The 22,594-nt window shown below is 48.0% G+C and overlaps 1 protein-coding gene across 1 annotated transcript in view; it reads right to left on the bottom strand.

Moving 5' to 3' along the window:
* TFE3 (transcription factor binding to IGHM enhancer 3) overlaps positions 1–22,594 on the bottom strand; it is a 36,279-nt gene that overhangs the window by 1,140 nt on the left and 12,545 nt on the right. The window contains exons 2-8 of the mRNA XM_056852267.1: positions 9,677–9,790; positions 8,291–8,504; positions 7,147–7,425; positions 6,477–6,566; positions 4,961–5,078; positions 4,043–4,099; positions 1,653–1,728 (exon numbers count right to left, since the gene is read on the bottom strand). Of these exons, the coding sequence (XP_056708245.1) occupies positions 1,653–1,728; positions 4,043–4,099; positions 4,961–5,078; positions 6,477–6,566; positions 7,147–7,425; positions 8,291–8,504; positions 9,677–9,790 (948 nt within the window). The remainder of the gene's footprint in view (positions 1–1,652; positions 1,729–4,042; positions 4,100–4,960; positions 5,079–6,476; positions 6,567–7,146; positions 7,426–8,290; positions 8,505–9,676; positions 9,791–22,594) is intronic.

Genomic DNA, 22,594 nt, shown 5'->3' with positions numbered 1-22,594 from the left:
GTGGACTCTGATCTGGAGAACTGGATTCCCCACTCCTCCACATGAGTGGCGGAGGCTAATCTGGTGAACTGGACTTGTCTCCCCACTCCTACACAGGAAGCCTGCTGGGTGACCTTGGGCTAGTCACAGCTCTCTCAGCCCCACCTACCTCCCAGGGTGTCTGTAGTGGGGAGGGGAAGGGAAGGCGATTGTGAGCCAGTTTGATTCTTCCTTAAGTGGTAGAGAAAGTTGGCATATAAACACCAACTCTTCTTTCCTTAACACTGTGTGGAGTGCGGTGTCCACTCTCGACCTCTGTATATATGAGTCCGCCGCTCATGAGGAGGAGTGGGGAATCAAACCCGGTTCTCCAGATTAGAGTCTACCGCTCTTAACCACTACACCACGCTGGCTCACTTTCGAACATCTCTCTGTAACAACAGGGACTAGAAACTTTTGCTCTTTAAAAATAGAAAAAAGAACGTAACCTGAGATTCTCAGAAAGCTGACGTTTGTGCCTGGTCTGCTTTCTGGAATATTTCCCCCTCTCAGTCCCCGAGAAGGAAGACATCCATAGACTACGCTCCAGATGCCAGAAATCATGAGCCATGGCCCGGTTTTTCCTGCACTCCTCCAGAACTGCAGCACGCCCAGCCCTTCCCTTTGAGATTTGCAACACAAATGCTTACTAAGGAATATGTTAGATCATGATGGGTAGCCGTGTTAGTCTGTCAACAGCAGTAGAAAAGAGCAAGAGTCCAGTAGCACCTTAAAGATTAATAAAGTTCCTGGCAGGGTGTGAGCTTCCGTGAGCCGCACTGAAGAAGTGAGCTGTGGCTCACGAAAACTCCTACTCTGCCAGAAATTTTGTTAGTCTTTAAAGTGCTACTGGACTCTTGCTCTTTTCAACTAACAAAGGAATATATTTCACTCGGACCTTGGCATGGTAGATATTTATTGATACGGTCTGTTTGACCAGCCAAAGGTTAATACATAAAATTATCTGACTTAATAAAACCGCAAAACTAATATAAATTACAAAATTAGATAAAAGACTAATGATATTAAAAGGTAAGATATTTAAAACAAATCACAAGAATTCGCTTGACATTTTCCCATTCTATTTTTGCGCGTTTTAATTGCAATGGCACAAAATTTGGCAGCTGGGAGCTAAAAGTGTTGAGTTTCACCCATCAGGAGCCTCTTCGTCAGGAATTCTATTGGCTTATCGGGGAATTCACTGATCAGGGGAGCAATGAATCTAATACGGGCCTCAAGACAGAATGAACAGCTGGAACAATACATGTTCGGTGGTTTCGAAGTCTCCTGACCTGCAAGGGCATAGCCTTGCTGATCTTGGACTCTTCCTGTATTTTCCTTCTAGAACAGCCGAAGGCAGGGCATGACATCTGGCTAGCGTGCATGCCTTCCTATAGTTGATAAATTCCAAATGGGAGAAGGGCCTTGGTATGCACCAACTACATTGCTAGAACCGCCCAGCGGAAACAACCTTTGACATTCCGCTTTTTGTATCGGTGAATGTCAGCATTTGGAAGACACATCAGCGATGAGAACGTGAGGTTCTCAAGACCAGGTGAAAAATTCAGACGTCCCCTTCCTTTCCCGTACAGCACAGGACTTTGTCCCCTTTGCTATTTCCCGGCCAGACTTACGGGTCGTTGGATTTCGGGATGAGGGTCCCCAGCTCTTTGATTCGGTCATTGATGTTGAACCGCCGCCGACGCTCAACTGCAAAGGGAGAGAGAGAACCTTAAATATCCCCGGGCAGGGTAAGCAGAATAGCCTCGGTTTCGACTGAAGACATTTCTGTAGCGCTTTCCAATCAAGTGTCTCAGCGCCGCCATCTAATGTAATCTCACAACAGCACTGCAGAGAGGGACAGGCTGAAACACAAGGCCCGTGGGTGAGATTCATGGCCAAACCGGGAATTCCATCCGCCTGCCGTCCATCCACAACCCCCTAACTGCTTCCCGCTAGCCCTGCATCTCAGCTGTATCGAGGACTGTTGGAATATTAGGAGGAGGAGAGTTGGTTTTTATATGCTGAGTTTCTCTACCACTTAAGGAAGAATCTGGCTTAAGGAACTGGCTTACAACCACCTTCCCTTCCCCTCCCCACAACAGACACCTTGTGAGGTAGGTGGGGCTAAGAGAGCTTGAAGAAAACTGTGACTAGCTCAAGGTCACCCAGCAGGGTTCATGTGGAGGAGTGGAGAATCAAACCCTGTTCTCCAGATTAGAGTCCACCACTCCAAACCACCGCTCTTTACCACTACACCACGCTGGCAACCACTCAATGTGGACCTGGGTGAACAGAATTACGCTAACACAGAAGGTAATCCACATGTGTCTAAATAATACAAAAGGCCATAGAAGTCAGCAGTCCTTGGCACCCAATATGAGTTAGCTTGGTGCAGAATTCTGGTTCTGTACCAATAGGACACGTGGTGCTTTTTCTGCACTCAACACAGAGAATACAATAAACGTCCTGAATACAGGTCAGGTTCGAGGCTAGTCTGGTGCATCGCACTGAATGTAGAGCGGACTACATCCGAGAAAGACCAAAACCGTGACATGACCTTTGCCAAGCTAATGGAGTCGACCAGTTCAGGTTCCCCACCCATACCGCAACGGCACAAGTAATCCTCCGCTAATAGGTTCAACCAGTTTGGCTTTCGTAACCGGAGCAACTGGTTGCGTCGTCCCTGCGTCTTGCCTTTCCTCCCAACATCAGATAAGTGGATTATGCCAGCCACCCCCAGGTTTTTTTTTTTTTTTTGGTTGGTTGGTTCAAGCCAATAGGCTCAGCTGCTCTGTTGCGCTCAACCTCTGTCCGGACACACACCCAGCCTGACAGCATCAGAGCTTCCAACTCAACCCGCCGCACTTCAGCTTCAACAACAACATTTATCACTTCTGCAGCATTCCTCAGCTGTGTGTGTGTGTGTGTGTGTGTGTGTGTGTGTGTGTGTGTGTGTTAAGTGCCGTCAAGTTGCTTCTGACTTCTGGCAACTCTATGAATCAAAGTCCTCCAAAACATCCTATCCTAAACAGCCTTGCTCAGGTCTTGCAAACTGAGGGCCGTGGCTTCCTTGATTTGAGTCTTGTTGGGTCTTCCTCTTTTCCTGCTGCCCTCAACCTTCCCTAGCATTATTGTCTTTTCCAGAGACTCTTTTCTCATAACGTGACCAAAGTACAATAGAATCAGTTTAGTCATTTTAGCTTCTAGGATCAGTTCAAGCTTGATTTGATTTGTTTTTTTGGCCGTCCACAGTATCCGTACCACGCGCCTCCAACTCCACATTTCAGAGGAATCTACTTCCTTCCTATCAGCTTTTTTCATTGTCTAGCTCTCACACCCATACACAGAAATAGGGAACACGATGGCGTGAATTAACCTGACCTTGGTGGCCAGTGACACATCCTGACATTTAAGAATCTTTTCTAGCTCCTTCATGGCTGCCCTTCCCAGTCTCCTTCTGATTTCTTAGCCGAGTCTCCCTTTTGGTTGATGATGAAGCCGAGGAATAGAAAGTCTCGCACAACTTCCGTTCCCTCATTGTCAGCCTTAAACTTGAGTAATTTTCCTGTAGTCATTACTTTTGTCTTCTTGATGTTCAGCTGCAGTCCTGCTTTGGCACTTTCTCCTTTAACTTTCAGCAGGAGTAATTTCAGGTCTCAAAACCTGAATTCTCAAACATAAAATCAATAGAAATAGAACAGCATTCTATTTCTATTGATTTTATGTTTGAGACTTTTATCGTATTTGATATGTGAATTTCTGCCGTGAGCCGCCCCAAACAAACTAACTAACTAGCTAGCTAACTAACTAACTAACTAACTAACTAACTAAACTAACGCATTCTGGAGAACGCCCCCACCGATTTCAGTGGGATTTACTGTGGACTCAGGATTGCAGTCTTGGAGATAATCCTGTCCCACCTTCCTCCATTCATGTCCCATTCCGCACATTAAAATCATGTCCCATTCATGTCCCATTCCGCACATTAAAATCACCCCCCCAACTGAAGCATAACACTCACTTAGGTTATGATTGTCTTTCTTCTGTCTCTCCTTCAGGAATGCCTTAGCTTCGTTTTCTACAAAGCGGGGGGGGGGGGCAGAAACACACAGACGCACACAAGATGAGCGTTGACTTCGAAGCTGCTATCAACCCCCCTCCCTCCAGCATAACAACATCTTTCAGCATTGAGCCTAGGCTTGCCAGGTGCCTCTTTGCCACTGGCGGGAGGTTTTGGGGGCGGAGCCTGAGGAGGGCGAGGTTTGGGGAGGGGAGGGACTTCAATGCCATAGAGTCCAATTGCCAAAGCGGCCACCTCCTCCAGGGGAAGTGATCTCTATTGGCTGGAGATCAGTTGTAATAGCGGGCGATCTCCAGCCACTGCATGGAGACTGGCAACCCTACACAGAAGGCATTTGGCAATGCTTTAATGCTTTAATGTGCAATTCTGTGGAAAGTAATTCCAGTCTTAACCCATAGACTTCGGTAACTGTATAGCAGGGGTCCCCAATGGGATTGCCAGGTCTCTCTTCGCCACTGGCGGGAGGTTTTTGGGGTACAGCCTGAGGAGGGCGGGGTTTGGGGGGGGACTTCAATGCCATAGAGTCCAATTGCCAAAGCGGCCACCTCTTCCAGGGGAACTGATCTCTATCAGCTGGGGATCAGTTGTAATAGCAGGAGATCTCCAGCCTCCACCTGGAGGTTGGCAACCCAAGTTGTCAGGTCCCTCTTCACCCCTTGGGAGGTTTTTGGGGCGGAGCCTGAGGAGGGCAGGGTTTGGGGAGGGAGGGAGGGACTTCAATGCCAGAGAATCCAATTGCCAAAGCGGCCATTTCCTCTATCGGCTGGAGATCAGCTGTGATAGCAGGAGATCTCCAGCTAGTACCTGGAAGTTGACGACTTTGGTGGAGCCCCTGGACGCCTCCCTGCAGCTGTGTACCTGACATCTCTCGCTTGATGTTCGGCAGGTCGGCAGGGCAGGAGTTGCTCACGGTGATTGCCGGCTCCATCATCCCCTGGCTGCTATAGACGTCCAGGAGGTTCCCTGAGACCGGCAGCTGCACAGAACAGAAAGGAGCTCCAGTTAGGTTCAGCCCAAACCACAACCACCAAGGCAGCCCGAGGAGGGGAGACTGGAGAACGAAGATGCCCGACCAGGCTGGAAGGGGGGAATTTGGAGTTCCGCTCAGCCATCTTCCGGACTTTAGCGCATACCCAAAACATAAAGACCAAAAAAAACCCCACACTGCTCACCACATCCCGGGGCAGGGAGTTCCACAATTTAACTAAGTTAAAGCACACCCTTGCTTATTTTAGAGACTAGTTGGGATATATTTTATCGGTTTTAAGAAATTGCCATTCAAGTCCAAGCCAACTTATGGCAACCCTCTACGGTTTTCAAGGCAAGAGACAGCCGACCCTGCCCAGCTTCCGACATCTCATGAGATCAGGGTAGCCGGGGCCATGCAGGTCAGGGCAGAGACAGAGCTGGTTGGCCATTGCCTGCCTCTGCGTAGCAACCCTGGACTTCCATGGTGGTCTACCCATCCAAGTACTAACCAGGGCCGACCCTGCTTGGCTTCCCAGATCTGATGAGATCAGGCCAACCTGGGTCATCCGAGTCAAGGTAAGAGACGAACAGCGGAGGTTTGCTATTGCCTTCCTCTGCATAGCAATCCTGGACTTCCTTGGTGGTCTCCCATCCAAATATGAACCAGGGCCAATCCTGCTTAGTTTCTGAGATCTGATGAGATCAGGTTAGCCAGGGCCACCCAGGTCAGAACAAGAGATGAACAGAGGTGCTTTGCCATTGCCTGCCTCTATGTTGTGACCCTGGTATTCTTTGGTGGTCTCCCATCCGAGTCCTAACCAGGGCCGACCCTGCTTAGCTTTCCAGATTTGATGACATCGGGCTAGCCGGCCATCCAGGTTCAACTGACTTTCCTTCTCATCAAAAGCTTCTGTGCATTCATCGGCATTACCGTTTTTTCCATCTCTCAAAGCAGAGTGGAAATATGCAGTACTGCAGACCTGAGTTCGATCCCGCCGGAAGTTGGTTTCAGGTAGCCGCCTCTAGGTTGACTCAGCCTTCCATCCTTCCGAGGTCAGTGAAATGAGTACCCAGCTTGCTGGGGGTAAAGGGAAGATGACTGGGGAAGGCACTGGCAAACCACCCCGTAAAACAGTCTTCCTAGTAAACGTTGGGATGTGACGCCACCCCATGGGTCAGGAATGACCCGGCACTTGCACAGGGGACCTTTACCTTTTTTAAAATATACTTGAGGCCAGATCCCTCTATTTAGCCATCTCTGCTGCATCCATCAAAAAGTTTATTTAATTTGCCAACAGCCCTGCTATCTGCATTAGCATTGCCGGGAGGCTCTGACAAATTTGGTTCCTTCGCAGTTAACACTCTTGCCTTAAACACCCACATTTAAAAAAAAACAAAAACTCACCGTGCTTGGCATCTGTAGGCCTCCGTAGTTCAGGATTTCGTCGTTGTAGCTGGATTCCAGGCTAATGATCTCATCAATGACATCATCAATCTAAGGGCAGAGGGAAGAAGACGGGTCAACAAGTGTTGTGGAGAGGAAGAAGACATAGAAGGAGGAGGAGGAAGAGGAGAAGAGTTGGTTTGTATATGCCAACTTTCTCTACCACTCAAGGAAAGATCAAACCGGCTTACAATCACCTTCCCTTCCCCTCCCCACAACAAACACCCTGTGAGGTCGGTGGGGCTGAGAGAGTTCAGAGAGAACTGTGACTAGCCCAAGGTCACCCAGCTGGCTTCATGTGTAGGAGCAAGGAAACAAATCCAGTTCACCAGATTAGCGTCCACCGCTCATGTGGAGGAGTGGGGAATCGAACCCGGTTTTCCTTTCCTTCATCCCTCAGAAGCGCCTTGATCCATTGATCCTGAGCAGTGTAAATCTAACGTTTGAGGGATATAAAGGCTGAAATAAATCTTGCCGCTGCCCATGTAGTAACCCGGTTCTCCAGATCAGGGTCCACCGCTCCAAACCACCGCTCTTAACCACTGCACTGGTCAAACCCAAAAGATGTGGCAACGTGTTAAGCGGGGAGGAAAAGGAAGTAGCTGAAAAGGGGTGCGGGGGTCCGACTCACTTCCTTCTCAGAGCTAGAACCGATGTTGAGCAGCGCCATGGGGCTGTTGGGAGCGCTGCCCGCGCCCCCGGCGACTGCCTGCTGCCGCGGCAGACTGTGCTGGGCCTCCGGAGCCGAGGCCGCCTGCGGGGAGCAGGCGGGCGGCGCCCCCGGACTAGCGCCTGCCAAAGCCTGCGTGGCCACCTTGTTGCCCATGGTCGTCGAGAGATACTGCTTGACCTGCTGCCTCTGCGCCTGCTGGATGTGATACTTGGTGGGGTTCTCCAGGTGTGTCTGCACCTACGGATGGGGAAGGGGGAGAGACAGGGAGGACGCGAACATGAGAAAGCGAACCGGCCGTATGCCTCGGCCTCTGCCCTTGTAACAGATCAAGGGTCCCAACTGCAGCAGGGCTCCCCAGAAACCTTTTGGGTCACGCAGCCGCCCTTGATATTCTATAACAAACATGGACAACGTCCAACCATGGTTGGACATTGTCCATGTTTGTTGTACCATATGTATGGTGCATGTTCATGTGTTGTTTAATACAAACTTGTATTGTTTTGCAGTTTGAAGCTGTTGTTTTGTTTGCTAACTAATTTACAGCTTGCTAATTTTTGTGTGCCCTTGATATTCTGACACAGGGCGATGGGCGCAACCACCAAAGGGCGGCCAAAAAATGGCTTCCACAGGAGGCGGAGCCAGCCACACACACAAAAAAAGGCTAACACGGCTTACCTTCGGTCACACAGAGAAGAAGAAAAAGAAGAGTTGGTTTTTATAACCTCGCTTTTCTCTACCTTTAAGGAGCCCCAACGCGGCTCACAATCGCCTTCCCTTCCTCTACCCACAACGGACATCTTGTGAGGTAGATGGGTCTGAAAGAGTTCGGAGAGAGCTGTGACTGGCCCAAGGTCACTCTTTCATGTGGAGGAGTGGGGATTCGAACCCGGTTCCCCAGATTAGAGTCTGCCACTCAACTGTCTCCATAGTCACACAGACGGTTGATAAAAGGAATTGGCTAGAGCTAATGGCTCCCGCTGCCGAGCCACGTTTGACCCACCCAACAGTGGGGGGGGGCGCCACGTCCTCTCCGGACACAGCCCTCTAGGGCAGGATCGACTCCCGCGGTCTCCTCCTTCCTGACCCCCCCCCCCGCTCTTACCTTCAGTACTTCCACGGGGACCTGGGCAGGCGCAGGGCGGGCGAGGGGGCTCATGGAAATGGCGGGGGTGGAAGGCACGGGGGCGGCGGGGGTGAACTGGGCAGCCTGCTGCTGCTCCCGCCGCTCCTGCTCCTGGGTCTGCGCCCGCATCAGCTGCTGCCGGAGGAGAACCCGCGACGACATGGTTGGGCCTTGGGCTGGAGCCGCTGGAGGGCTGCGGGGGCGAGAGGGAGGGCAGAAAGCCAAGTCATCGTACGACATTGGTGAACCGGTGCTTCGTTCTACCACTGGACTAAAGTGTCAGAACCATAGAGTCGGAAGGGACCACCAGGGTCATCTAGTCCAACCCCCTGCACAATGCAGGAAAATTCACACCTACCTCCCCCACCACACCCCCAGTGACCCCCTACTCCATGCCCAGAAGATGGCCAAGGTGCCCACCCTCTCACGATCTGCCTAAGGTCATAGAATCAGCACTGCTGACAGGTGGCCATTTAGCCTCTGCTTAGAAACCTCCCGGGGGGAGAGCTCACCACCTTCCGAGGAAGCCTGTTCCACCACTCTGTTAGAGAGTTCTTCCTAATGTCTAGAAGGAAACTCTTTCGATTTAATCTCAACCTGTCGGTTCTGGTCCGACCTTCTGGGGCAACAGAAAACAACTCGGCACCCTCCTCTATGTGACAGCCCTTCAAGTACTTGAGGATGATTATCATCTCCCCTCTCAGTCTTCTCCTCTTTAGGCTAAACATACCTGCCTCTCTTTGTAACACCTTTTCCTGCTGGATATAAAGTCAGACCTGATGGATATACTCTCCAGTGCATCTGGGGAAGTACGCTCAAACACATGAAAGCTTGGGCTGAAAAAGATTTTGTTTATCTGTATGACGCTACTGGACTCCTGTGTAGTTTTGCTACAACCGATTAATACCGCTGCCCCTCTGGAAAGTGTACTGCACATCTTTTTACTTCCTCCCAAATCTCCACTCTTTCCTGGAAAAAACAGGGGAGCGGGGAGATTGCCATGTCTTCGACATGTCCAGAAAATTTACCTTTCTACCAAATCCACCATTCAACACCAAGCTGGAGCAGCCTGTTCACAATCTAAGGAGGCCCTCGGCCAAAAGCGTTGGAAGGACTTGGAGTCTTTCGTTCTCTGACAACTTGTCCAACAACAGAGACAAAACCGTCGAGGGGAAAATCATCTCAGGGGCCCATTTGCCATTGGAGTAGTTGGGATAGCTCCCTCTCCTCGGCCCAAAACTGTGAAGGTCAAATGACCGCAATAAATCGAATTGAATTGAATTGAAACTGTGAAGGAGACAGCCGACGGCTGAGAAAGAGCCCGGTCAAGAGGACCCCAAATGGCTTCCCTCTGGTCTCCCTTACCTCACACCGATCGGCTGGCTCTTCAGCTCGTAGAAGCTGTCGCTGTTCAACGAGAGGATGTTCTCCAAGTCGATGTCGGCCACGATCCCAGATTCGGGGAGTAGAGAGTTGAGGCTGTTTGAAGGAACACATCGGCCATGAGTCACACTGCTTGGTTCGCCCTCAAGCGTAAGGGCCGTCATCTCGGTCCGTAGATGAATATCGGCCCCTCTGAATCTCTCTCTTTATGGTGGAAGACAAGAACCAGATTCCGTAAGGGACAGCTGGCGATTAAGTCTGCTCCAAAATTACAATACTTCTCTACTTTCCTGGGCACCCTCTTCGCCCACAACGGTCACTTTTATTTAAAACAAATAAAAGTTTGTCCCCACATCGGTGGTCGAAGTCCTGTTCGTTCTTGCCTTTATTTATTTAAAACATTTGTATGCCACCTTTCCATCCAATCGGGGCCCACAAGGCGGTGGACCTAAGGCACGCTAAAACATTTAAAGTCGTTAACATTATGAAATTCAATTAAAAATGCATAAACGGACAGACACTAGGAAAGAGGACCAAGAAGCGATATTGGGGGTACGCCGGAGGAAACGAAAAAAGGTTTCACCTGCTGGCGAAAAACTCCCTGGGTTGAGCGTATCTGGGCCAAACTGCCCCCAGAGTGAAGGGGCTCTGTTCCTATGACAGTGAACATGTCCCAACCAATAAATCTATTCTTATAATATATTGCGCACAATTGTATTGAAAAAACACAGGGCCTAAAATACAGGCTTCCTAAAAAAGCACCAACAACTATTGCCAACCCGTAACAGTTGATGTTAGTAAGTTAAATGACCAAAATCGGACCAGACGCGTTTCGGCCTTTTACAGGCCTTCCTCAGTGGTCATACATACAAGATTTGACAATACACAACCCGACATAGACACAAACGTTGTACAAGGTAAATATATATATATATATATATAAATATATATATATATATATATATATATATATATATATATATATATATATATATATATAAGCCTCTTATTCCGTGTGCCTTTATGTTAAAATAGTTTGTCCAAGTGCCCTCAAACCTGGCTCGCGGCTCACACCTTGTATACAGTGTCCAGCGTCAGGGCAGGATTTAGGTTTGATGAGGCCCTAAGCTATTGAAGGTAATGGGGCCCTTTATATGTCCAGATGTCCTTTGCCAACAACCAATTGCCGCTGTTTTTTGTGTTGACTATATGCTATATGGTAATTTATGGACCTAATAGGTATCTAAAGCCATTTGCACATAACAAAATATGTATTTTATTTATGCCATGCAACCAGTCCATGCAGAATGTAGGCACCCTATATATAGAAATGAGCAAACCAGTGGTATTTTAGGGAGCAGGCTAGCAGGCGGGGCCCATTACTTACATCATAGGAGCCTACACAACACAAAACACTGTTGCTGTATGTAGGTTTTATTTTATTTGTTTTTTATCTTATATTTTGGAAATGTACATCCAGGTTTTTTTTCCTTTAAATTTTTTTTGGGGGGGGGGCCAAGAGAGTGGGGCCCTAAGCTATAGCTTAGCTTATACGTAAATCCGGCACTGTCCAGCGTTTCAGGATGTGTATAACCATCAACAAGCGTGAAAAAAGCATCTCCCTGGGTTGAGCGTATCTGGGTCAAATTGCACCCATGGTGAAGGGGCCGGGTTCCTATGGAAGTGAACATGTCACACCACTGACAATTATTGGCCCGCCAGGGACGGATTGGGCCCATAACTGACAGGGAAACCTCCCAGGGGGCCGTTCCCTTAGAAGGCCAACAGTGGGCAAGCAGAACAAGCCAAGTCTCAGGAGCATTAGTCCGGTCTTAACATCAGGAGAGATAATTGCAATAGTTAAATTAAGGTGTCGGAATCTTTTTAGCGCCCTGGAGCATGTGCAGACCTCTTCCATCAACGGGAAGAGTGTTCTTTCTGGGCCCCCCAAAAAAGGACCTAAGGGCAAAAGGCCATTCAGCCCATACTGCTCACGCAAAAGGAAGCAGCTATATACAGGGCGCTTTCACACACCCTGAATAATGCGCTTTCAATGCACTTTAATGACCGCTTGCAAGTGGAATTTGCCGTTTCACACCGTCAAATCCAGCTGCAAAGTGCATTGAAAGTAGATTGAAAGTGCATTATTCGGCATGTGTGAAAGCGACCAAAGAAATCAAAGTGAGGAGCGAAAGCCCTCCCCAAAACCTGTGAACAATCTTTAAAAAAAAAAAAAAATAGGAAAGTAGGGAAAGTTTTTTTAAAAAATACAAAAGACAGCTCCCCCCTCCCCACCTTCCCCAGGTTCCATATGTTTTTCTTCTAGAAAACTGCCAAGGATTAAATATTTGGCTGACCAATGCAATTCCACCATATGAGATTCCTAAAAATGAAGAAGTGGAAGAGTTGGTTTTTATATGCCAGCTTTCTCTACCTTTTAAGAAGAATCAAACCAGCTTACAATCTCCTTCCCTTCCTCTCCCCACAACAGACACCCTGTGAGGTAGGCGGGACTGAGAGAGCTCTAAGAGAGCTGTGACTAGTCCAAGGTCACCCAGCTGGCTTCATGTGGAAGAGTGGGGAATCCAATCCGGTTCTCCAGATTAGTGTCTGTCGCTCTGAACCACTACACCACGCTGGCTCTCAGCGCATGGGCAAAGCGCATAGCCTACTTATCACCATCTATCGGGGAGGGGCGGAGGCTCCGTGGTTGACCATCTGCTTGGCATGCGGAAGGTCCCAGGTTCAATCCCCAGCAGCTCCAGGTAAAAGGATTGAGTAGCAAGTGATGTCACAGATCTCCATCTGAGATCCTAGATTGCTGCTGCCAACCAGAGGAGACAACATTGGAAGCCTAATAGCCTGACTCAGCACCTGTTTATCTGGAGACACTGCCTCCGCTACAGCCTGCGGTGGGCGGATGTTATTTACCGGCGAAACCAAAAGAAGTTGTCAACAAAGGACTCTCACGTCTCGAAAGATGAATTTCTACCATCGTAAATCGTTCATTTCTCGTTGCCCCTTACTGCATTTGGATCAGCCAGCAGCATCCTGCAAATAAGGAGAGCCTCTGCCTCTAATTCCATCTTGGTGGAATGAATTGTAAAGATTCTAACGAACGGGTCCATCGCCACGGTTTAGATCGAGAGAACGCTAAAAATCCCGTCCGCCATACTGCTGCAATCCCAAAAATCCCGTCTACCATGCTGCTCTTCTGTGTGCCTTCTGGCCACGGTGTTAGGTTCACATAGACAACCTCTTACTTCTACGCTGCTCTATGCCTTTTCTGAATTAGAACATAAGAAAGGCCCTGCTGGATCAGACCAAGGTCCATCAAGTCCAGCAGTCTGTTCACACAGTGGCCAACTAGGAGCCTTCTAGGAAGCCCACAAACAAGACGACTGCAGCAGCAACATCCTTCCTGTGTTCCAAAGCGTGCTCCTCTGATCCTGGAGAGAATAGATATGCATCATGACTAGTATCCATTTTGACTAGTAGCCATAGATAGCCCCATCCTCCATAAGAACATAAGAAAGGCCCTGCTGGATCAGACCAAGGCCCATCATGTCCAGCAGTCTGTCCACACATAGGCCAACCAGGGGCCTCTAGGAAGCCACAAACAAGACTGCAGCAGCATCGTCCTGCCTGTGTTCCACAGCACCTCATATAACAGGCCTGCTCCTCTGATCCTGGAGAGAATAGGTATGCATCATAACTAGTATCGATCTTTACTAGTAGCCACGGATAGCCCTCTTCTCCACGAACATGTCCACTCCCCTCTGAAAGCCTTCCAAGTTGGCAGCCATCACCACATCCTGGGGCAGGGAGTTCCACAATTTAATTATGCATTGTGTGAAGAAAAACTTCCTTTTCTCTGTTTTGAATCTCACCTTCCAGCTTCAGCAGAGTACCCCGCCTTCTAGTATTGTGAGAGAGGGAGAAAAGCTTCTCTCTGTCCACTCTCTCCATACCATGCATAATTTTATAGACCTCTATCATGCCTCCCCTTAACCGCCTTCTTTCCAAGCTAACCAGCCCTGAGGGTTTTAACCGCTCCTCATAGGGCGGTTGCTCTAATCCCCTGATCGTTTCGGCTGCTCTTTTCTGCACCTTCTCAAGCTCTGCAATATCCTTTTTTAGGTGTAGTGACCAGAACTGCGCAAAGTATTCCTTTGCTGCAAGCCTTTGTCAGTGAAATCCTATGGAGAGTTACTCCAGTCCACTGGAGTCAACGGGCTCAGAATGGAGTAACTCTACATTAGATTTGCACTGTTAAAAAAAAAGCACTCATCACCCACACCGCATTTTGCACACAATGAAACACTTCGCAAAATCCAAACTTCGTTAAACTGACCGTGTTAAACTCTTTACACAGTGGTACACACCGGGTTAAAAGAAAACCCAGCCTTCATGCATACAGCAAGGTATGCATACTGCACTACCCTTGGCGGTGAGGAAAGCTTCCTTACCCCTTCACGGAACGTTCACAAACATTTGAACTGCTCAACAGCGGAGTTTTCCGCAGGGGGAGGAGGATAATTGTCAGCTTGGCTGGGATTAAAGCCACCCACAACCCCTACGGACAGCTTTGTGGAAGACTAGAAAGAGATCCCTGGAGGGAGATAGCAAAGCTAATAGGGTTCGTTAGAAAAATAAAAGATGGGATGGAGGAGCGTTTGCCCTACGAAGGCAGGAACAAGGATGCAACCTTAAAACACCTGGCAGCGTGCAGAAACCTAACTTTAGGCCAGTCATCCAAAAGGCATTTACTGAAATTGCATACAGGACAAAACCAAAGGGATGTTGTTCTTCATGGCAACACATAATCATCTTCGGGAATTTATTATCCTGATACTATACTGGCAAATATGCCTTTAAACACAAATCAGGCTTGTTTCTGGTAAGATCTAGTAATGGCTATTAGCCATAAAGGGTAGATCCAGACCTCTCTCACTGGTGGCGGCGGAAAGTATTGTCAATTCACAGCAAATTTACTGTGACTTCCAACCTTTTTTCAAGACAAGAGACATAAGAACATAAGAAAAGCCCTGCTGGATCAGATCAAGGCCCATCAAGTCCAGCAGTCTGTTCACACGGGGGCCAACCAGGTGCCTCTAGGAAGCCCACAAACAAGACGACTGCAGCAGCACCATCCTGCCTGCGTTCCACATTACCCAATGTACACATGAACACATGAAGCTGCCTTATACTGAATCAGACCCTTGGTCCATCAAAGTCAGTATTGTCTGCTCAGACCGGTAATAGGAATGCTCCTCGGATACTGGAGAGAATATACATCATGATTAGTATTCTTTCTGGCTAGTAGCCATGAATACCCCTCTCCTCCATGAACCTGTCCACTCTCCTCTTCAAGCCTTCCAAGTTGGCAGCCATCACCACATCCTGGGGCAGGGAGTTCCACAACTTAACGATGCATTGTGTGAGGAAATACTTCCTTTTCTTTTGAATCTCTCACCCTCCAGCTTCTGCAGATGACCCTGCGTTCCGGTATTAGGAGAGAGGGAGAAAAGCTTCTCCCTGTCCGCTCTCTCCATACCATGCATGATTTTATAGATCTCTCTATCATGTCTCCCCTTAGCCGCCTTCTTTCCAAGCTAAACAGCCTTAAGCGTTTTAACCGCTCCTCATAGGGCAGTTGCTGTAGGCCCCTGATTATTTTGGATGCACTTTTCTGCACCTTCTCAAGCTCTGCAATATCATTTTTTAGGTGTAGTTGTTTAAGGTAAAGGTAAAGGTCCCCTGTGCAAGCACCGGGTCATTCCTGACCCATGGAGTGAAGTCACATCCCGACGTTTACTAGGCAGACTTTGTTTGCGGGGTGGGTTGCCAGTGCCTTCCTCAGTCAACTACACTTTCCCCCCAGCAAGCTGGGTACTCATTTTACCGACCTCGGAAGGATGGAAGGCTGAGTTGACCTTGAGCCGGCTGCCTGAAACCAACTTCTATTGGGATCGAACTCAGGTCGTGAGCAGAGACCACTCTGCGCCACGGGGCACGGTTGTTTACTGTGTAGGAAAACCTCTGTGTAGGAAAACCTCCATCGCAGGCTCCCATCAAGCACTAACCAGGACTGACCTTGCTTAGCTTCCAAGATCTGATGACGTCGGGCTAGCCTGGGCCATCCCAGGTACCCACCCCAAAAGCAGAATCCAGAGACAGCTGAGCTATACCCAGAGACCTCCAAAATTTGAGCAAACAGCCCGTTCAGATCCAGAGACGGCCTTATCGCCGCCTTCAGAAGTGCGAAACCCGGGCGGAATTTAATCTCATATGGAATCGGCGAGCGAAGATCCGAGGGGGAAAAACCAGGCAGCGCAAAGGACGCTCTGAACCCAGAAAGAGAAGATTGTGCAATCGATACGCCAGGAGACGGGCTGAAAACAGAGAGCCTTTTGCTTCCAGGGCACCAGATAGAAGGAAGGAGACACTTTCACTGCCGGGTGTGTGTTTGTGAGTGTGTGTGTGTGAGTGAGAGAGAGAGAGAAGTGGCACATTGAAAGAAGGAGAAGAGTTGGTTTTTAAATGCCGACTTTCTCTATTACTTAAGGGAGACACAAACCGGCTTACAATCGCCTTCCCTTCCCCTCCCCACAACAGACACCCTGGGAAGTAGGTGGGGCTGAGAGAGCAGTGATTGGCCCAAGGTCACCCAGCCGGCTTCGTGCGTAGGAGTGGGGAAACAAACCCAGTTCCCCAGATTAGGCTCCGCAGCTCATGTGGAGGAATCAAACCCAGTTCTCCAGATCAGAGTCCACCGCTCTTAACCACTACACCAGGCTGGCTACACCACGCTTTCGACTTTCTCTACCACTTAAGGGAGACTCAAAACTGGATTACAATCACCTTGCTTTCCTCTCCCCACAACAGACACCCAGCGAGATAGGTGGGGCTGAGAGAGCTCTTAAGAGAACTGTAACTTGCCCAAGGTCACCCAGCTGGCTTCGTGGGGAGGAGCGGGGAAACAAATCCCGTTCACCAGATAAGCCTCCGCCGCTCATGGGGAGGAGAGGGGAATCGAACCCGGTTCTCCAGATCAGAGCCCACCGCTCCAAACCACCGCTCGTAACCACTACACCACGCTGGCTCTTGCTGGTGGGAACCTCTCTTCTTTCAGGCATGATTTTGTAAGCTGGCTAACAGCCTAAACTCTGCGGATCACAACGTTACTCTTCACATGATTAACGTCCACAATAGCTACTTGGGCACCAAGCGTCCAAGGAGGTGCAAAACGCACGGCCTCTGTAATGCTGGCAACGATTCTGTACTTTTATTTACTTAAAGGTAACTGACCTCGGTTAAGCAAACAGCGCCCTCGCAAAAGGGCGGCACATGAAAAGGACGAAGCGCAACGAAACAATACGAAAGGTCGGAACATGACCGGCGATCGCTGGGAACCTTAGTGACCGGTGAGTCTTTGGCACACATTGTTCAATGACCGTTAAGGCTCTGTTAAATTCATAGCTTTGATAAATCCCAATGATAATGTACAATTTTGGGGGGGATGGGAGGTGTGGAGAACTTACTGTGAAAATCAATTTTTAATGGGATCATTTAAAGGATATTCGTTGATCTAATCTCTTATTTACAGTTTGCTTAAAGTAAGATAAATGTGTGTTCAACAATAGTGGGATTAGTTCCGTTAGCAAAAGATTACACAATTTATTTTAAGATGGAAGAGGGTGAGGGGGAAGTCATGTTGTTGAATTGTATTAGTATATGTTTTTTTTTAATTATTATTACTGCTATTAACTTTATAGTACTGGATATTGTGATATAAGATGATATAATTGGAAAAATAATAAAAAAAAAATTTTTTTTTAAAGGCTCTGTTAAATTCATTAAGGTATTAGCCAGCGTGGTGTAGTGGTTAAGAGTGGTAGTTTGGAGCGGCAGACTCTAATCTAGAGAACCGGGTTCGATTCCCCACTCCGCCACATGAGCGGCGGAGGCTAATCTGGAGAACCGGGTTTGTTTCCCCATTCCGGCACAGGAAGCCAGCTGGGTGACCTTGGGCTAGTCACAGCTCCCTCAGCCCCACCCACCTCACAGGTAACTGGCCAGCATTGTTATTAGTCCTATGTCTGTGTGACTATGGTCGCTTTAGCCTCCTTTATTCCCTGTTTCAGCCAGGATTCAGCCAGGATCGAACACATGCGTTTCACCGAACGTGCGTTCAATCCTGGCTGAAACAGGGAATAAAAGCGGCTAAAGTGACCATGCGTTTTCACCCTGTGCGTCATGTGCTGCACATGAAGTATTTACTGCCCAGCACAGTTCTCCCAACACCTCAACCCTCATAATTATCAGACTAGAGTCTGGGAGACCCAGGTTCGAATCCCTGCTCTGCCAGGGAAGATGGCTGGGCGACCTAGGGCCGGTCGCACACACTCGGCATAATCTACCTGCCGGGGTTGTTGTGAGGATAAAATGCAGAAGGGGAGGAAAGTATAAGCTACTTTGGCTCCCCGCTGGTGAGATAAGTGGGGTATAAATGAGGTAAATAAAATAAAGGAATAAAGGGAGCAGTAGCCCCCACCCCACCAATGTTGAACCAACATGTCCCTTGATCCTGCATTTCCAAGCATTGCCCGTCACCGCATACGTCTAGCACGGGTGTCAAAGGACTCCGCGAACAATTCCCTGCCACATCTATGCCAATTTCCTCTGAAGTCCTCAATCTGGATTTCTAAGGAGCGAACATGCGCTGGAGCTCCTACACCACCGTGCAAGTCTCCAGTTCAAATCTAAACTCAGCCATGGACTCAGTGGGCAGATGTAGGCCAGCCAGTATTTTTCCAGCCACAATATTTTTAATCCCCAGTATGCCGGCCTACCTCACAGGACCGATATAAAGCAGCCGTTGAGAAATTTTTCTTCGGCTCTGGAAGCCAGACCAAGAATTTCGGCGCCATTCTCATCTTTCAGGGACTCACAATTTAATGATAAATGTCCTTCGATATGCATTACTATTTTAAACTGACACATCAGTTACACAGGCGTTTAAAAACATTAATAACAAATACATCAGATTTATTTTATTTTCACGCTTCTAGCCCACCCTCCCCCAGCCAAGGCCGGGCTCAGGGCGGGTTGCAGCATTAAAAAATCTACAATATGATGTCAATACAAATAAGCTGCTATTCATTATCCATCTGGAGAGTTCTTTCCCTCCAAACATCAATAAAGGACTTCTTCTTAAAATAAGCAGTCAGTCTAACCATACGGAATATCCTTTCAATTGATCTGGCCGCTTTTTTAAACTTGGGAACAGAGCTGCCATATCCAGGTTGGGAAATACCTGGAGATTTTGGGGGTGGAGCCCGAGGAAGGCGGGCTTTAGAGGGGAGGAACTTCGATGCCATAGAGTCCAACGGCCAAAGCGCCTATTTCCTCCAGGGGAACGGATCTCTGTCGCCTGGAGGTCAGTCGTAATAGCGGGAGATCTCCAGCCACCACCTGGAGGTTAAACCCTAAAGCACACAGAAAACCACATAGGCAAATCTCTATCGATCTCTAATATACCAAATGTCATAGAAACATACAAATTACAATACACAACATCAACCAAAAATAGAGGTTGCGTTTACAGCAATAAATAACATCACTCCAAGGTACCCAATAAAGTAAGATAAGTTAAGTACAATCATAGCAATATATCTGACTGTCTTTTCTAATTACAGCTTGGACCCAAAAGGGCTTGAAGTCCCAGGTATGGCTCAAGGTTGAAGAGGAAGACGGCCCTTTCAGTTCTTAATTTTCATCCGTTCCCCTTCAGGCAACTATAACTCCACCTGTACTACTTCTCCTTCCTTCAGATTTTATAAACTTTGGCCATTTTGCCTCCTGCCGTGACAGGCTAGTTGAACTTAATTCATTGCTTCTCTTAGTTATCCTAAGAGAGACCTCTATTTTTGACTGATATTGTAATTTGTATGTTTCTATGACATTTGGTATACTAGAGATTGATAGAGATATGCTTACGTGGTTTTCTGTGTGCTTTGGGGTTTCGCTTCTTATTGCACAAAAGGGTCTACTTATTGTAACCGCCTGGAGGTTGGCAACCCTCCTTGGGAAAGACGTTTTCAGATGTCTAACAAATACTATACATGCAACTGTGACAGCATACAAAACCAGTCCTTGATGGGAGGCATAGGATATTTGCTACATAATTCAAAGGCAGCACTTCAGGTATATAAGGTAAAAGGTAAAGGTCCCCTGTGCAAGCACCGGGTCATTCCTGACCCATGGGGTGGCGTCACATCCCGACGTTGACTAGGCAGACTTTGTTTGCGGGGTGGTTTGCCAATGCCTTCCCCAGTCATCTTCCCTTTACCCCCAGCAAGCTGGGTCCTCATTTTACCGACCTCGGAAGGATGGAAGGAGGAGTCAACCTTGAGCCAAATACCTGAAACCGACTTCCGTCGGGATCGAACTCCGGTATATAACCCATCCTAAAACTGATACTTAAAAAAACAGTCATAACAATCATTTTCCGATATTTGAGGGCTCCTGAGGCATCGCCAACATATGAGAAAGAAGAAGGCGTTAACAGGTCCACAATACCAGCCAATTTACCGTGATGTTATAAACCTTAGATGTTCTACTTGGTGACTTGTAACATCGATTTGCCATTTATACAACGCTCTCTCTTAATGATAGTTTCACAATAAATGCTGGTCCTCTTTTATACCCCCAAAAATCCATAATGTGCAGCTGACTTGTCCGTTCAGCTCTTCTTGCCATGTTTTTTTGATATCTTTTTTTCTTCCTCTCTTGCACAGTAAGGCCTATTAACAAATAATATATCTTAAGTTGGGGGGGGGGTGTTCCTCAATGCTAGCTCTTCAAATCCTGTTAACTCTCTCACAATGAGAGAATGACCAGATTTTCTAACCATCGCTGCCACAAAACCAAATCCGAACCCCTTCACAATTTTCTTATAACTTTCTTAAAGCTATGACAAAGCGTCATAATGTACAATTATTGGGGTAACCCTGGACTGAGTCAATAAAGGAAGCCACAGCCCTCAATTTGCAAGATCGGAGCAAGGCTGTCAAAGATAGGACATTTTGGAGGACTTTCATTCATAGGGTCGCCATGAGTCGGAAACGACTTGACACCACTTAACACCCACACACACACAACCCTGGTTGTCCAAAAGCTAACTTCTAACCCCAGCCTAACTTCTCCCCAATTCTCACATTTCTATTATTGCTTGAAAAGCTCCATTTAATTGAATAGTGGAGTCAGTATAGAAGTATCCATTTTGACTAGCAGCCATGGATAGCCCTCTCCTCCATGAATATGTCCACTCCTCTTAAAGCCTTCCAAGTTGGCAGCCATCACCACATCCTGGGGCAAGGAGTTCCACAAATCTCAGTACTCCCACTAAGAATTGCTGAAAGATACTACAATAAAACGGATATAGAAAATACTGGTTGGCACAATGAAATTTCTAGGCACCATGGCAACCTAGTCTGGGATTTGCCAGGCCTTGCTGTATTCTTGCAAGAAGGATCTTTAACACACCCTAACCAGCACCCAATATTTTCATATGCAGTGTACGTGTTTTCTTCATTGAAACCTTTGGAAGCATTTCGACAGTGTTTTTCTTCTTGGCGTAAAGCCACGTCTCTTGATGGCTGTCGTTTTGTTTGAATGCATCCCCCCGAAAACAGGCTCCCCACGCCAACGCTCCGCAACTCCAACCCCACGCACAACTTCTACTACGCCTCTCCGAAATAATCCCCCCAAGGGGAGCGTTCGCACATAACCAAACGGAGCGGCTCCGTCGAAAAGCGCCATATGCTACATTAAGGAGATGCCAAGGAAAAAAGTCTACTCTCGGCGCAAATTTAAAAAGCGAACACGAAACCATCAAGGACATCACCATGGTTACCTCCGCCACAGTAATACTCCAGAACCACATCCCACACGGGATAATTCTACAATCAAAACTTCCTTCATCCTAACACACGCACACTTACCTAGAAGAAGAAGAGTTGGTTTTTATATGCCGACTTTCTCGACCACTTAAGGGAGACTCAAACCGGCTCCCAATCCCCTTCCCTTCCCCTCCCCTCAACAGGCACCCTGTGAGGTAGGTGGGGCTGAGAGAGCTGCGACTAGCCCAAGGTCACCCAGCTGGCTTCATGTGGAGGAGCGGCGAAACCAATCCCGTTCCCCAGATTAGCCTCCGCCGCTCACGTGGGGGAGTGGGGGACTCAAACCCGGCTCTCCAGATCAGAGTCCGCCGCTCCAAACCACCGCTCTTTTAACCACTACACCACGCTGGCTCTCCTAACGCTGTGTCCGTGATTTCCATGGGCTGGGAAGGCAGAGATGTGACTTTGCAAACAGGAACATTACCCAGATTGGATGCTAATAGTAATAATTAGGGCGGCGAGTTTTAGACGGGTGGGGGGGGAGTCGGTAGGGCAAGCTATTAACTAGCAGGGCCCAATTTTAATTAGCGTGTCTGAGTTTTAAGAGCCTGCTTGTAAGTTCTTTTAAAAGCTATTCTGGTCCCTGGGTAATTTTAAGACTGCCTTGGCATTGGCGAGCTGCAATCAATAGGGTTTTTTAAAGAGATAATGTTTTTAAAAGGTAGCCCTGGTTTCCATCGACAAGCTGTCGATTTTATTTTGGTAACCCGCTGATCGACTCTTCCTTCGATATCTCACCAAGGCATCTACAGCAAGGGTTTTTTTTCGCATTTAACTCATTCAATAGATCCCTCGCCGACTACATTTAGCCTGTTTAGCCTGGAAAGAAGGCGGTTAAGGGGAGACATGACAGAGGTCTATAAAATTATGCATGGTTTGGAGAGAGTGGACAGGGAGAAGCTTTTCTCCCTCTCTCATAATGCTAGAATGCGGG

This window comes from Euleptes europaea, chromosome 1 (genome assembly GCF_029931775.1).
Source record: "Euleptes europaea isolate rEulEur1 chromosome 1, rEulEur1.hap1, whole genome shotgun sequence".
In the NCBI taxonomy this organism is placed as follows: Eukaryota; Metazoa; Chordata; class Lepidosauria; order Squamata; family Sphaerodactylidae; genus Euleptes; species Euleptes europaea.
This window is presented reverse-complemented; position numbering and strand designations above follow the sequence as displayed.